General features: G+C 39.2%; 1 protein-coding gene and 1 pseudogene across 1 annotated transcript; both read left to right on the top strand.

The window, feature by feature from the left end:
- The first annotated feature begins 1,182 nt into the window (after positions 1-1,182).
- On the top strand, positions 1,183-11,647 carry LOC114383956 (annotated as a pseudogene).
- On the top strand, positions 9,398-13,608 carry LOC114383955 (protein MAIN-LIKE 1-like). The gene is made up of 6 exons (XM_028343652.1): positions 9,398-9,705; positions 11,412-11,529; positions 11,647-11,778; positions 11,874-12,533; positions 12,614-13,203; positions 13,285-13,608. Exons 1-4 carry the CDS (start codon positions 9,398-9,400, stop codon positions 12,531-12,533), a joined length of 1,218 nt encoding a protein of 405 aa, XP_028199453.1. The 3' UTR covers positions 12,614-13,203; positions 13,285-13,608.
- The last annotated feature ends 451 nt before the right edge of the window (positions 13,609-14,059 follow it).

Here is a 14,059-nt window from a genome sequence, read left to right as displayed (position 1 = left end):
ATAAACCGATTTCAAAGAAAGTGGAACAAATTTTATCCAATTAAATGGATATAGATTTTAAATCCAAATCTAATATATATATATATATTTGAAATAATGGGATAATTGGTAGCAAAATTTGTTTATAGAAGGTGAACTAAAAAATAGTCCAATTTTTAATGCACTTTTTAAAATTAGATTGGACCACCTAGGATGAGATTCTTTAACCTTACTTCCACTTAAAATTACTTAGACAACTCTTTAATTAGTACAAAAGTTTTTTTAAAAAACTTATTATTCATTTATAATTAAAAAATAGTATAACAACTATTTACCTAATAACTATTTTCTCTTATTTTATTTATGATTGGATAAAATATGTTTTTAGTCTCTAAACTTTTAACATTTATGATTTTGCTCCTTAATTTTTTTGATGATCGATCAATGTCCTCCAACTTTTTTTTGTCACAACTTTTGATCATTTTTGTCCCTTCCATCATTAAATGATGTCGTGGCACTTATTTTTATTATTATTTTATTACGATTTGGTTTTTGGGGCTAAAAAAATATTTTGTTTAAGATATTTAAATCATAAAATGTTTTTTTATTTGGAATTATTTGATATTCGAATAATTTATATCTTTGATTTTGGGTAATTTCTTATGTTGGTTTGAATAACATATTTCTTTAAGCAAAATGTGAATTAGTTGAGCAAGTTTATTCTTTAGGTTGTTGTATTTTGCCGTGGCTTTAAAATATTTAAAATAATATTTTACTTTCCAGCCTTTTTTGTTTCTTTAAAATATTGTGGTGGCTTTAGCTGCCACAAATGACTTTGTAAGCCGCCATAAAATGAAAAGTTTGTGTGTTTTTTACTTGGCAAAGTAATTTGTGCGTAAGATTTTCTAATTTACACAATCTTTGTTTTTTTTAGTATCTCATACTAAAAAAGTAAGGATACGTTGGCAGATCGCATGTCTTGATTTTATATTGAGTTTAGACTTTAGTTAGCCTTTACTTGAATCTATTACGCTAATCCAGATCTTCCACAATGTGTTGTTGAGTGGAACCGTACCAAGCACCTGAGTTGACTTGCTTTGTCCCCATGTCCATTTCCATGGCCACTCCACAGTCCCATTTTCCTATCCTCGCTTTCTCACTCTCATTCTCCTTCTTCCCCACTTCGCAACCGCAACAACCTAACAACACAAACTCCTCCTCGAAGCACAAGAAGACACTCCCATCACGCGCTTCCAGCGTTACCTCCGTATCAACACGGCCCACCCTTCCCCAGACGACTCCTCCGTGGTCTTCTTCCTCAAAGCCCAGGCCCAAAGCCTGGGCCTCAAAACCCAAACCCTCGAGTTCGTCCAACCAGGTCGGGCTCCAACCCCTTCCTCCTCCTCAACTCCCACCTCGACTCCGTCCCTGCCGAGCCCGAGAAATGGCTCCACCCTCCCTTCTCCGTCCACCGCACCTCCTCCGGCGCCATCTTCGCCCGCGGCTCCCAGGATGACAAATGCATCACTATTCAATATCTGGAAGCCATCCGCAACCTCAAATCTCAGTCCTTCACCCTACACCGCACAATCCACATCTCCCTCGTCCCCGACGAGGAAATCGGCGGCTTCGACAGCGCCGCCAAGTTTGTTGAGTCTGAGGAATTCGACGGGCTCAACGTCGGATTCGCGCTCGGCGAGGGGCAGGCCTCGCCGGGCGACGAATTTAGGGTTTTCTACTCGGATAGGGTTCCGTGGAACGTGAAGATTAGGGCAAGGGGACTGCCCGAGCACGGGTCGAGGATGTACGATGGGAGTGCGATGGAGAATTTGATGGAGAGTGTGGAGGTAGTGAATAGGTTCATGGAGAGTCAGTTTGATGTGGTGAAGGCGGGGAACGCATTGAATGCTGAGGTTGTGTCGGTAAATCCGGTTTATTTTATTTTAAGGTTGGGGTTGCTTCTAAAGATGTGAGTTTGGGAATGCATGGTTATGTTTTAATTAAATTTGATTGATTCTTAAAGTAAAAATAACTATGTAAGTAATTCTTCAAGTATTAGAAATGATGGTAAGTAGTCCTTTTAAGTATTGGAAAACCCTTCAAATTAGTACCTAAATGTTTGTAAAATATATCAACTTGGAGATTAAATAGATGGATATTCAATATTTTGGGATTATTTATGTAGTTTTATTACTAAAGGGATTAATTTAAGAGAAAGGGTAATAATACTTTGAGAACCTGATTGATGGTTTATTTGAATTTGGTTGTGGTTGTTTTTGAAATGGATGGTGTGTGTTTGTGCAGGGGTTTGTGATGAACGTCCAGCCTTTAGGGGCAGAAGCTGGGTTTGATCTGAGGCTGACACCAACGACAGATGCGGAGGAAATGAGGAGGAGAATTGCAAAGGAATGGGCGCCGGCTGTTAGGAATATGTCATATGAGGTGAGATTTTTAATGGGAAATGTTGCTGTTAGTTTCAGGCATTTATCCAGTATGTTGTCATTGGCTGCATTTTTTGTTCAAGTAGGATTTTGGATTCTCCTTGCTTGGGTGCTACTGACTGAGTCTGGTACTGTAGTCTTAGATTGTTTTACATCCCTGTCGTTTATGATAACAGAGTATGAGCACATTTGCTATATATTTACAATTCCATTCCTTCTGTATAGCTTTTTTATTTTATGTCTATGATACTAAAGATCCATCTAAACGACAGATACTCAACTAGCACTATAGCATGACTGATTATCATTGCTACATAATCTTCCAAGAGACTGGTTGGTTAGTACAACAAATCGATTAACAATAAACCACAGCCTAGGGATTGCATTTCTAACAACTAAGATGTTTGGAAGGTTTGTTAATAAGCATTTTTTATGCATGTTGTAAAGTTTTAATTCTATTAGATTACAATATGTATGTATATGACTATTACTATAAGCCTTCTCTGTTGAAATTGAAGAAATTCTGATTTTACTGAATTTGTGTCTGTTGGAATTGATTGACTGCCTATGGGGTTGGGAGATCTGCTGGTTGATTTACACCCTGCAAAGAATTGTCTGCACTTATGTCTTTATGGCTTTTGAGTACTATATTAATAGATTTTCTTTTTTGGTTTCAGTCTTGATTCTGGATGCACCATATTGAAATTTAAGAATTGGACTGAATTTGGGTAGAAAAGAGAAGATGTGTACGTGTGTGATGCTGTGATACAAAACACTAATTAAACTTCATACTTGTATTTAATATTTATACTAAGAATTTAAGTCAAATGCGAGCATAGTACAACTGGTACAAGCTTAGCCCAATAACACTCCTAACATCAATAGTAATATTAATATTCTAACTCCCCTCCCCTAAACCAAAGTTCACTTAGCATCACGCTTGTTACAAAGTATTAGAATGTCGCAATATCTTTAATGTATCTCAGATTATTGTTAGGATCATATTGCAAGGTGTGAGAGTTGAGTATCACAATGAAAGTTTGGCATTCTAATGTAGGGTTTATTAGGCCTTAACCTTGAGTTCTCCAACTACAATGGCTTGCTTTTGTGGTGTAGTTCTCCCCAGGGTCTTAATAATTGGTATTAGAGCTTCTTACCATGTCTCTATGCTGCAAATGAGCGGTGCAGGTGGTGGTGCTTGCATTGTAGTGTTTGTCTAGGACTAGTCCAAATGCTAGTTCACAGCCAACCTCTATGGGCGTGAGGTGTTTCAAAAACCCTTTTCAACCCCCTGTAACACCATTGTTTAGAGGTTTTTCAAGGACAAAAATTGTTATCTCTCCTCCCTTCTAGAGCGTAGGGAAAAACATTATTTTTCCTAATTTTCCCGCCATGAAACACTCTTTCATCTAAACAAATCACACCAACCCACCCTTCTCTAGTAGTATTTCTGGTGTTTTCTAGCATCCTGCTGCCAGCCTATGTTAGTTTGTTGTATTCTATCCCCTCTTGTCTCAAACCCCAGTTACCATTGCTTCCCTTGGTTGTTCTCTCTCTTTCATTTGGTCCTTTGCTGCAAATTCCTTATTTTCTCTTCTTCGTGATACCATTCGCACAAGAACATTGCAATGTCCATCAGTCCATGTGAGACTAGTCAAAAAGGGTTAGTGCACAGCGAACCACATTGCTTTGCAATTGAGAGACATGGTGCAAAACTCTGATACCATTTGATAAAACCCTTGGGAGAACCACATCAAAATTAACAAGAGCTAGCCATTATAATTGAAGAGCCCGATGCCTTCTAAACCCCACACCCAAGTCCCATACTTCTAAAATGGGACTCAATTCCTATACCTTGCAATTGGATTATCTTGCCTTACCAGCACCAGGGGGAACAATTAATAAGGTGCTTCTAAATGAAGATAAATAAAGCTATTGTGGGTGTTGTCTCTGCTGTGGATGCTTTCAATAGGATAACTGATGTATGGAAAATGAGGATGAAGCAATTAGAATATATATGAGCGGTTTGTAATTTTTCACCTGTATAAAGGCCTTTATGGCTGCAGTTCAAGAAGATGCAGTGATAATGGATGCTAATGATTAGTGGTTTACTTCAGGCTCAGAAACTCCACAATCACCAGAGGCTTCAAGAAAAGTGTGATCTCAAACAATTACTAGTTCTTTGGCTGAATGGAATTGTAGCACATGTTGCTATATCACAATCTAAGATGAACCGGTTGAATGCTACAAGGGAATATATATTGGTTTTCATTCGTTCAATATCTTGCTTCACATAAATTTACAAGGTCCTTGCAATAAATGGGATATGGGATATGGGACAATGATCCAAGAAAAACAACTTGATGCTGATATCAAACTACAAAAAATGAGGCATAAATCATTAGATGGTGATTACATACACAATACAGGAGACTCTTTAGAAAAAGATAGATATGCATCACAGTGTCACTGTCACCGTTGGAGGTTTTTAAAGCTACTTCAACATTAAAAGACTTTACTAGTGCTGGAAAATCTCAACATTAAAATAGGCTATTTTTGCAATAGTAAATATACATGCGTACAATCTATTTACTCATAGATTAGTGACTCATACAATTTATTTATTTATTTATTTTATTTCTAATTGGCTACTGTATTCCCAGTTGAATTTGAATACTTAGTTGCTTTAAGTTTTAGAGGCTTGAACTTATTTGATTCCTGATATTGATTGTTGTTATTGACAACATGTGTCAAATTCTAATTTTTTATCATTCATCATGAATGTCTTTAATTTTAGGCATTTTTTTAAAAAAAAATCAGCATATATATGTTTGTGTAATATAAAGTATATAATGTGCGTCTCAACTTTTGAATTGCAACCATCCCACTACCCATTATCTTACTATAGGGTTTTCAGGCTTAGCCACTCTGTAGTGCTATTTGGGATTGAATACCATGGATAGTACAAGAGCTTGTAAGCTCTTTTATTCTATGAGGTCTTGTTCTATTCCTTTATAGTATCAGTTGTCACTCTGTTGTTAAAACATAACGCCGTCATCTTTTCCATTAATTTCTTGACTGTAATTTTTTTGTCTTGTTTTTGGGCAACCAAAATTGGCTGATTATAGAGAAAGGACCCCTTAGAGACTACATTGGACGCCTATTAATGACCGCAACCAATGATTCCTATCCACGGTGGTCAGATTTCAAGTAAGCTATATCATCTATTGGAGAAAAACTTTCAAGGCCTGAAATTCTTGCATCCACAACTAATGCTCGATACCTCAAACAGAAAGGAATTCCTGTGCTCAGTTTCTCCCCAATGAAGAATACTCCCATCTTGCTTCATGACCACAATGAGGTTGAAACAATTCTTTCGATTCTTTATTATTATGCAATTCTCATTTCATTCCACATGAACTGTTACTCTAGTTTTTTTTTTAACTCCTGTGACTTTTTGCTTGCAGCACTTAAAAGATATTGTGTTCATGAAGGGAATTCAGGTATATGAGTTTTGATAAGTTCCTTGAGTACATTTACAAAAGCTTCACATTAAATGCCCCCAGTTGATTGAGTGATACGAATGACACGGGGGGGGGGGGGGGGGTATGAATGACACAGGGGATCTGCAGGCAGTAAGCACTACTAGGCCCAAGAGGAAGGTTAACAACATGATTAACAGGAGGCATCATGCATATAGTACGTAGTAGACATCATGTAGTAGGCATACCAAATCGCACCATTTAGATAGTGTAGAATGTTATGGATATCATTCTATTAGGATATTCCATGATTGCGCTTATCCTTTTGTTATTGTTGTTGGGAGTTTGTTCCCTAGCAGCTAGCAATATATATATGTATAAGAAAGAAATATCAAAAAAGCTCTCTCTTCTTCTCTCTCAATAAGCTTGTCTTGGTCCTCGAATTCCAAGACGTAACATTGGTTCCCGAGCCCATCAAAAACACCTTGTCCTCAAGGTGTTGGATTTTCAAACTATGGCTTCAAATTCCCGAGCAAGCAAGACGTAACAATACAACCTCATATCTACAAATCACCATTCCACGTCACGCATCCGCTTCTATACAGCCTCATATCTATGAGTTCACCACTCCACGTCACGCATCCACTTCCTTCGTTTGTGATCTGAATGTTGGCATAAGCAGTGCAAGAACAATCCCTGAGGCAAAAATCCTGACACTCCCTTGGGTTCATGCTCCTGTTCACAAACACATAGGTTGTCTACGGTAACTTCACGTTCTTTACATGCAAAAACTTGTCACTCCCACAATCCAAATTCTTGTTCCTCTCATACCCATCAGACCCATCTCTCAAATTCCATGCCTGCTGGTTCCTCAGTCTGAACACTCCCACGCACGTGCAAACCGATGAAGCGTTGGTAGTCACACAACCCATAAGGACCACACGCTCTGTAGCCATCACACTGATTCTTAGGCGTGTACTAAAACGTGGTCCAAGTTTTGCTACTTGGCACCCAAGTAAGACACTTAAGTTCACCACCCGAAGTCACAACCAGCCTCGACAAAATCGAACCGGGATCCCAAATTAAAATGGGTGAAGGAATGAGCAAATGAAGATAGTGTTGTGGAAGTCGAGCCATTTTGCGGCATCGATAGTAGCATAAAAGAGGAAGGAGTGGTTGTTGCAGCGGCTGGAGAACTCCTTGCGGACTTGGGAAATGGTGATCTAGCGACGATCAGAGGACGCGTGGGGGTTGCTGTTAGCAAGGAAGGGAACGACCATAATGGGAAACGGAGCCGGCAAGGGTGTGGGATGCGGCTGTATGAGTGCGGGGAGTGGAGGTGGAGTCAGCATGGACGGCGGAGGTGGCACGGGCGGCGGAGTCGGCGTCGGCAGCGGAGTCGGCAAGGGTGATTGGTTGTGTTGCATCGGTACGGGGCATGGAGGTGCAGTCAGCCTAGAAGGCGGAGGCGATGGTGGTGACTGCACGGAGGACGATGGGTAATGGTGGCTGGTTCTCGGAAGCAGTTTTAGAAGAAGGGCATCCAGTGTGGATTCGAGGCGACATTGAGCTGTAGCAAGTTTGGCCATGGCGGCCTCGAGGCGATCCTCGCGAGCGGCAGAAAGTTCGGCATCCGCCATTCGAGGTGTGTGCCGAAATGGAAAGGAAGGTGGTTGTTGATGGAGGGTAGTGTGGAGAGGAAGCAATGAGGAGAGGTGGTTTGGTGGGTGGTGTGGGTTGCGGTAGTTGAAGCTGGTATAGCAACCATGGGCTCTAAATGAAAGCATCAATGTTACGTCTTGAAATTCGAGGACCAAGACAAGCCTCCTGAGAGAGAAGAAGAGAGAGCTTTTCTGATATTTCTTTCTTATATTCCAAAGAGAAGTGCCTTATACATACATACATATATATATATATATATATATATATATATATATATATATATATATATATATATATATATATATTGCTAGCTGCTAAGGAACAAACTTCCGACAGCAATAACAGAAGAATAAGAGCAATCATGGAATATCCTAACAGAATCATATCCATAATATTCTACATTATCTAAATGGCGCGATTTGGTATGCCTATTGCATGATGTCTACTACGTATTATGCATGATGCATGATGTCTCCTGTTAATATGTTGTTAACCTTCCTCTTGGGCCTTGTAATGCTTACTTCCTGTAGACCCCCCGTGTCATTCATACCCCCCCTGTCATTTGTATCATTGAGGTTCCTGAGCATTGGATACCCCACCCCCAAATAATAAGTGGTGTGGAACCATAAATAGCAACATTGATATCCAACGCCTCAACGAAAAGAAAAGAAAAAGTCCTTTGTTGTTTCAATTCGCTCATGGTAGGGACTGGGGATGGGATGGTACATACTTATTATTGTACTTTTAGAAATTGTAGAATTTTTTTCTCTGAAGTTTCTTTGGTCCTTAATGTTAAATCATTGATGGTTGCCTATCATGGGCCAAGGATCCAATTCTCTACTGTTCTCTATAAGTTTCATCCTTCTATGCAATGTAAAATCTTCAGAAGTAAAACAATGGTTACCACGATAAATACTAAATAGGTGAAGTTGTGGTTGAAAAAAGTGTTCACACATTTAAGAGAGAATGTTTATTTTAGTTTGATATAAGCGTCATATATTAATTTATACAAGTATGTCAAAGGAGTTGCTGGTTTATACACACAGGCGGTTGTGCGCTAGAGAAATGTATCTATCCGATTAATGAGAAGTGTTAGCAACACTTTCAAACATTTTTTGGACACTCTTTATTATCTTTTAAATTTTATTAAAAATTAGAAAATTGTAAGTAAAACCCATTAAATAAGTGACAATTTTAATTAATAATAGTGTGTTTAAAAAAGTGTATGGCTAACATTTCTAATCTGATTAATAGTGAGTAATTAATCATTTTGATGTTTGAGAGATTGGACGTTGGTTATTTAGACTGTAGTTTTTAAAAACTCAATTGTTCATAAGGCCCTTAAAAATTTTAATCTATTAGCCAGTTCTCGTTAATTTGTCGGTTAATGTTAATAAAAGTTCTATTTGACAACTTGAACGGACATGCGTATGCACTATGAAAGGGTGTTGCTAGGTGCACCCAACAAAATTGCAAGTGCACCCAGCAATTGAATGAACTTCCAAAAATACCCTTCATTTAAAAAATAAAAGTTAATATATTTTAAAAAAAAAAACATTTTCTTCTTCTTCCGTTTTAAAAAATGTTTTCTTCTGCGCTTTCCTTCTTCTCCCGTGCACCCAGCAACCTCCCCGCAAGCTTCTTCTTCCGTGCTTTCGTTCTTCTCCTTCCAAAAAGGTTTGTCTTCTTCCTTCGTCTTCTGTGTATCAGATAGCAAGCTTCTTCTTCCGCGCTTTGAAATTTGGTTCCCTTCTTCTCCTCCACAGGTATTGGCATCCTCCATTGGCTAGCTTTGTATGTTTCTTCCGCCATCCAGGTTAGTGTTCTAACCTCATGTCTTCATTTGGAAGCGTTAATGGCCGTAGGATAGACGACATGAGTGATGTGTGGTGGCTGAGGTTGAAGACGAAGGTACTTCCGCGAGAAGAACCTTCTTCTGCGCGTGTGGAAGGGGAAGTTGGATATTGTAGCAGAAGAAGGGGTTCTTCCACGGGATCCTGTGGAAGAAAGGTAAGAAGGCTTTTCCGCGGGTTCCGGCGGAAGAAGGCGAAGAAGGTTCTTCCGCTAGGTCCAGCGGAAGAAGGTTCTGCAAATTCTTCTATAGGATCCAGCGGAAGAACCTGCGGAACCTTCTTCCGCAGGCAACATTTCCTGGTCGCGGAAGAACCTGCGGAACCTTCTTCCGCAGGCTACCTATCCTTCTCGCGGAAGAACATGCGAAACTTCTTTCGCGGACCATGTTTTGCTATTTTTTTGTTTTTTTTCTTGAAAATTTTGTCTGAACCACCAATTTATTGATATTAGTAATTATTATTTTTAATTTATTTGCTATTACAAAGTGTATATGGTATTTAACTTACACAAACTCCCTAATTTTGATGCATCACCTATTGTATTTTGCTTTCATTTGGTTAGGATGTCTAAATTGAATTGTTATTTGTTGTCATTTGGTTAGGATGTCTAAATGACTGTATACACTGCATAAATTATGTGGATTAGTTAGGATTCTTTTTCCCTGATGAATGAGAGGGTTAAGAAAAAAAACAAGGTAAGTTAGGATACTAATATGCAACTATCAGACTACTGTTAGACTTGTAATTAGGAAAAAATATGAGACAAGAAAACAAAGTTCTTGTGTTACTCTGTTTCTAAATTTATTTTGATATTGAAAAGAAATTTGTCTAATCTAATCTAATAGCCTGCAACCTGTCAATGACAATGGGAATTCTTTTGATATTGAAAACAAATTTGTCTAATCTGACACCTACACAATCTAAGCAATGTTATAAGCATGGCAATTCAAAGCTGATACCATATGACCGAAAATTGAATGAACTTAAACTCCTCTGCCATCAATCTGCTGCTATCCATCTCTTTTATGTAAATGCTTCCTCTCTTTTTTTCTTTTTTCTTTTTTTGTCAAAAGATCAATTGATCATTCACTAAAAATGTATAACGACACTTACACAAGCATAGTTCATGCTAATGAGAGTGCTACAATCAAGCACGCATGCACACTGAATGCTAACAAGATAGCAATCTTGAAAATACAAAACCAAAGAACAGAAACATATAAAATACCCATTTCCCTGATCTAAAGAAACCTAGAAAGTGCCATGAGCTTTTTTCTTTTCTTTGGAATTCCTTCTGAACATGCACGCGCTCCACAATATCATATCAATTAAGACAACTTAAATCCAATCTCTGATTGTTAGACCAACTACAATATGGAACTCAAACTTCTTCATTGAAAACAATAAATGTGTTAGATAGAGATAAAACAGTGGGAATTTTTTTAAGTGATCCTCTAGGCCATTTCCCCCCCCCCCCCCCTTCGGATCAGCTCATGATTTGAACCACTCATCATTCATCTTGGGCTTTGTGTTACTAATGAGAGAAGGGTAAGTGTTAATCCTGTTGGAGCTGTAAAAAGAATTTAAACATGATCCAAACAGAAACCAAAAATTCTGCCTATTATATTTCCCTTGGAAGTAAATCTTATAATGTTTGATTTGATTATTCCCTTGGAAGCAAACAATTTCATTATTCAATTTCAGCTTTTAGGATAATTGTGTCTCCTAAATTCTTTGTCCTATTTTCAAAATACTAAACCAAAAAACAAAAAGCATGCCTTGATTCTACATGTCCCTCATAATGAAGCATAATGTCACAGATATCATAAATGAGAATGTCACACATATCATGAGAACATCATGTCCAAGAAACATTGAAAACTTAATTTGACCAAATTAGTAAGAAACATACAAAACATGTGTTTGAACAAATTTGTAATGATTTAATTTGAATATTTAATTTGACCGAAAAAATAAATGTTCTTCATGATTAGAACACAAGGTTTAGGTCATGCGTTAGGAGCTGGTAGAGGTAGAGGCATTAGTGAGGATGCGCATGAGGCTGATGTTCCTCTGCGTCGTAGACCTACTGCTTCAACACATAGGCAACGGGTTCGTCTGTGTGAGGACGTCACAGAGAGACCTGAGGATGTGCCTCAGCTGCATGAGGATGTTCCTCATGTGTCTGATGCCACTCCAGAGATGACAGGCGCCGCCGATGCTGTTTAGACAGAGGGAGTGGCTACTGATGGGAGCTTGGGGTCACCTGCTGCAGATGAGGGTTTCCCCGGTGGACCACGTGACCCATCGATTTTGACCGATTTTGCTGAGCATGTCGCACACAGCATCTGGAGTAAACAGGTACGCAGTTTTTAATGTTGACTAATTACATAAAAATTATTTATAGTTGGATTGTTTTTTATATACACGTTATTATAAATTATTATTCAATTTAGGAACGACCCGATCTGAAGTTGGTCTCCCACGGTAGAAAAGTATATAAAATTGGGAGACCAACGCCTGAGATCAAAGGGTTGATTGTTGGCACCGGATTGAGTCCACTGATCAGGTATTCTGTTATCACCACTGATCCTAGACTCATATCCGCCTTCGTCAAGAGGTGGCATCGCGAGACTAGCACGTTCCACCTGCCAGTAGGCGAGTTGACGATCACATTGGATGACGTGGCGTCACTCCTACACCTTCCCATCACTGGCGCGCTGCATACGTTCGAGCCGCTTGTTACTTCAGACGCGATTGGTCTACTGACGGAGCTTCTTGAGGTCAGTCATGAGGAGGCTATATTTGAGACCCGACAGGCTGGTGGGCCTCATGTCCGGTTGGGGTGGCTTCGAGACTTGTATGAGAGCCAGTGCAGGGCCAGACGATGGGTTGTAGTAGCCCGCACATATCTGCTCCACTTGGTGGGTTGTACTCTTTTCGCCAACAAGAGTTCAACCCATGTACATGTCGTGCACTTGGAGGCTTTCAGGGACCTAGCCCAGGCAGGGGGATTCGCCTGGGGAGAGGCTGCATTAGTCCACATGTACGAGCATCTGAACAACGCGTCGCAGGCCTCTACACGGCAGCTGGGCGGTTATATTACACTTCTCTAGGTATGTATTATCACTGATAATTTAAATTGAAGTAGCATTGAATCTCTTTTTTTTTATTGATGTTGACTATGTGTTTGTAGTGCTGGATATACGAGCACTTTCCTACAGTGCATACATCCGTCGTTCATGATGCTTATGATGAGAGGAGCCCACGGGCCTGTAGGTGGCTTACGGGTAAGGCTCATATGACGGGGATCAAGGGAGCCCCGTATCGGAGACGTTTGGATGCCCTGACTGTGACTGACGTGTGCTGGATGCCCTATGGTGAACACCGGGGAGTCAAGGCCTTTGACTTGATATCGTCGTACACCGGCCAGCTCAGATGGGGTCAGATTGTGGTGCACGTTCAACCTGAGTGGGTTCTTTGACAGTTTGGCTACCTTCAGACGGTCCCTCCGCCACTGGTTTGTGATTCTTTGACGGGTGATGATATAGATGATCGGTGGCTGCATTTTTCAGACCATTTGGTGCCTTCAGGGGAGTTCTGTGTAGTTCCTGGACAGGTAGCGCCAGACTACATGGAGTGGTTTTTCGGATATCGTACCCATTCATCACGCGGACCGAGGAGACTGCTGCGTCGAGACATCCACCTCCTCCTCATCATGAGGAGTTCGTCGAGCCACCCATCCTCGAGGTTTCAGTCGCGACCGATCTCCCTACGCATTTAGTGGTAAGCATAACTTCTGTAGTTGTTCATAATTTAAATTTTTTTTAAAATGTGATACTGACTTTGATATTTTGACTGTGACAGGTTCACTGCGAAGGATGTCAGGGGATGGCTCAGGATTTAGGAGCGATTGTTGAGGATTTGGAGCGGGTCATCAACCTCATGATGGTCACTGAGGGCACTGACTTACATGACATCATGACTCGTTGTCTGAGGAGAGCTAGAGGTGATGCCGCAGATGGAAGTCTTAGGCCGTGCCAGAGACGCCACATAGATTAGGATTTATATTTTTATTGTACTTAAATTATTAATTTTTGTATTTGTTTATGTATGTCATAAAACACATTTACTTACATCATTTATGATTTATGTTTGTCTCTCTATAAATATATGGTTTGAAATTTAAATATAAACCACACACATGAGTCACATTTATAATGGTATTTGAATATATAAAATAAAGAAGATAAAATAATTTAACAAGGAGATAATATTAGGAAAATAAAAAAAATTGTCATGTTGAAAATAATATGTTATTCCATTCATTCAAATATGGAAATAAAAAATAAAAATTATGACATGACAATTTTATTAAAGGAAAAAATATGTAAAATAAACTTATTGTCATGTTGGAAAAAATATGTTAAAGTAATACAATGTTATGGTCACTAAGAAACTTTAACCATATATATACGTACAGTAAAGAATAAAAAAAAATGGTTTTGGGTCTTTTAGAAACATGCCTAAGTACCCCTGTTCGGGCTTTTTTTAAAATTATGTGGGAGCCGCTTGAGATTGTACAGGGTCGCTATTTGGCATGTTTGCATGTCAAAGAACCAACAAAAAAATAAAAGCAGCG

This window comes from Glycine soja, chromosome 14 (assembly GCF_004193775.1).
Source record: "Glycine soja cultivar W05 chromosome 14, ASM419377v2, whole genome shotgun sequence".
Taxonomy (NCBI): Eukaryota; Viridiplantae; Streptophyta; class Magnoliopsida; order Fabales; family Fabaceae; genus Glycine; species Glycine soja.
Note: the sequence above shows the minus strand (reverse complement) of the source record. Positions and strands in the feature narration are given on the sequence as shown.

Bases quoted from the DNA above. Each gene is read 5' to 3' on its own strand.
- LOC114383955 (XM_028343652.1), top strand. From the start codon at position 9,398: ATGTCTTCATTTGGAAGCGTTAATGGCCGTAGGATAGACGACATGAGT. The intron at 9,706-11,411 runs GCAACATTTCCT...CTTCATGATTAG, and splicing joins TGCGGAACCTTCTTCCGCAG to AACACAAGGTTTAGGTCATG. The intron at 11,530-11,646 runs GTTCGTCTGTGT...GATGCTGTTTAG, and splicing joins CTTCAACACATAGGCAACGG to ACAGAGGGAGTGGCTACTGA.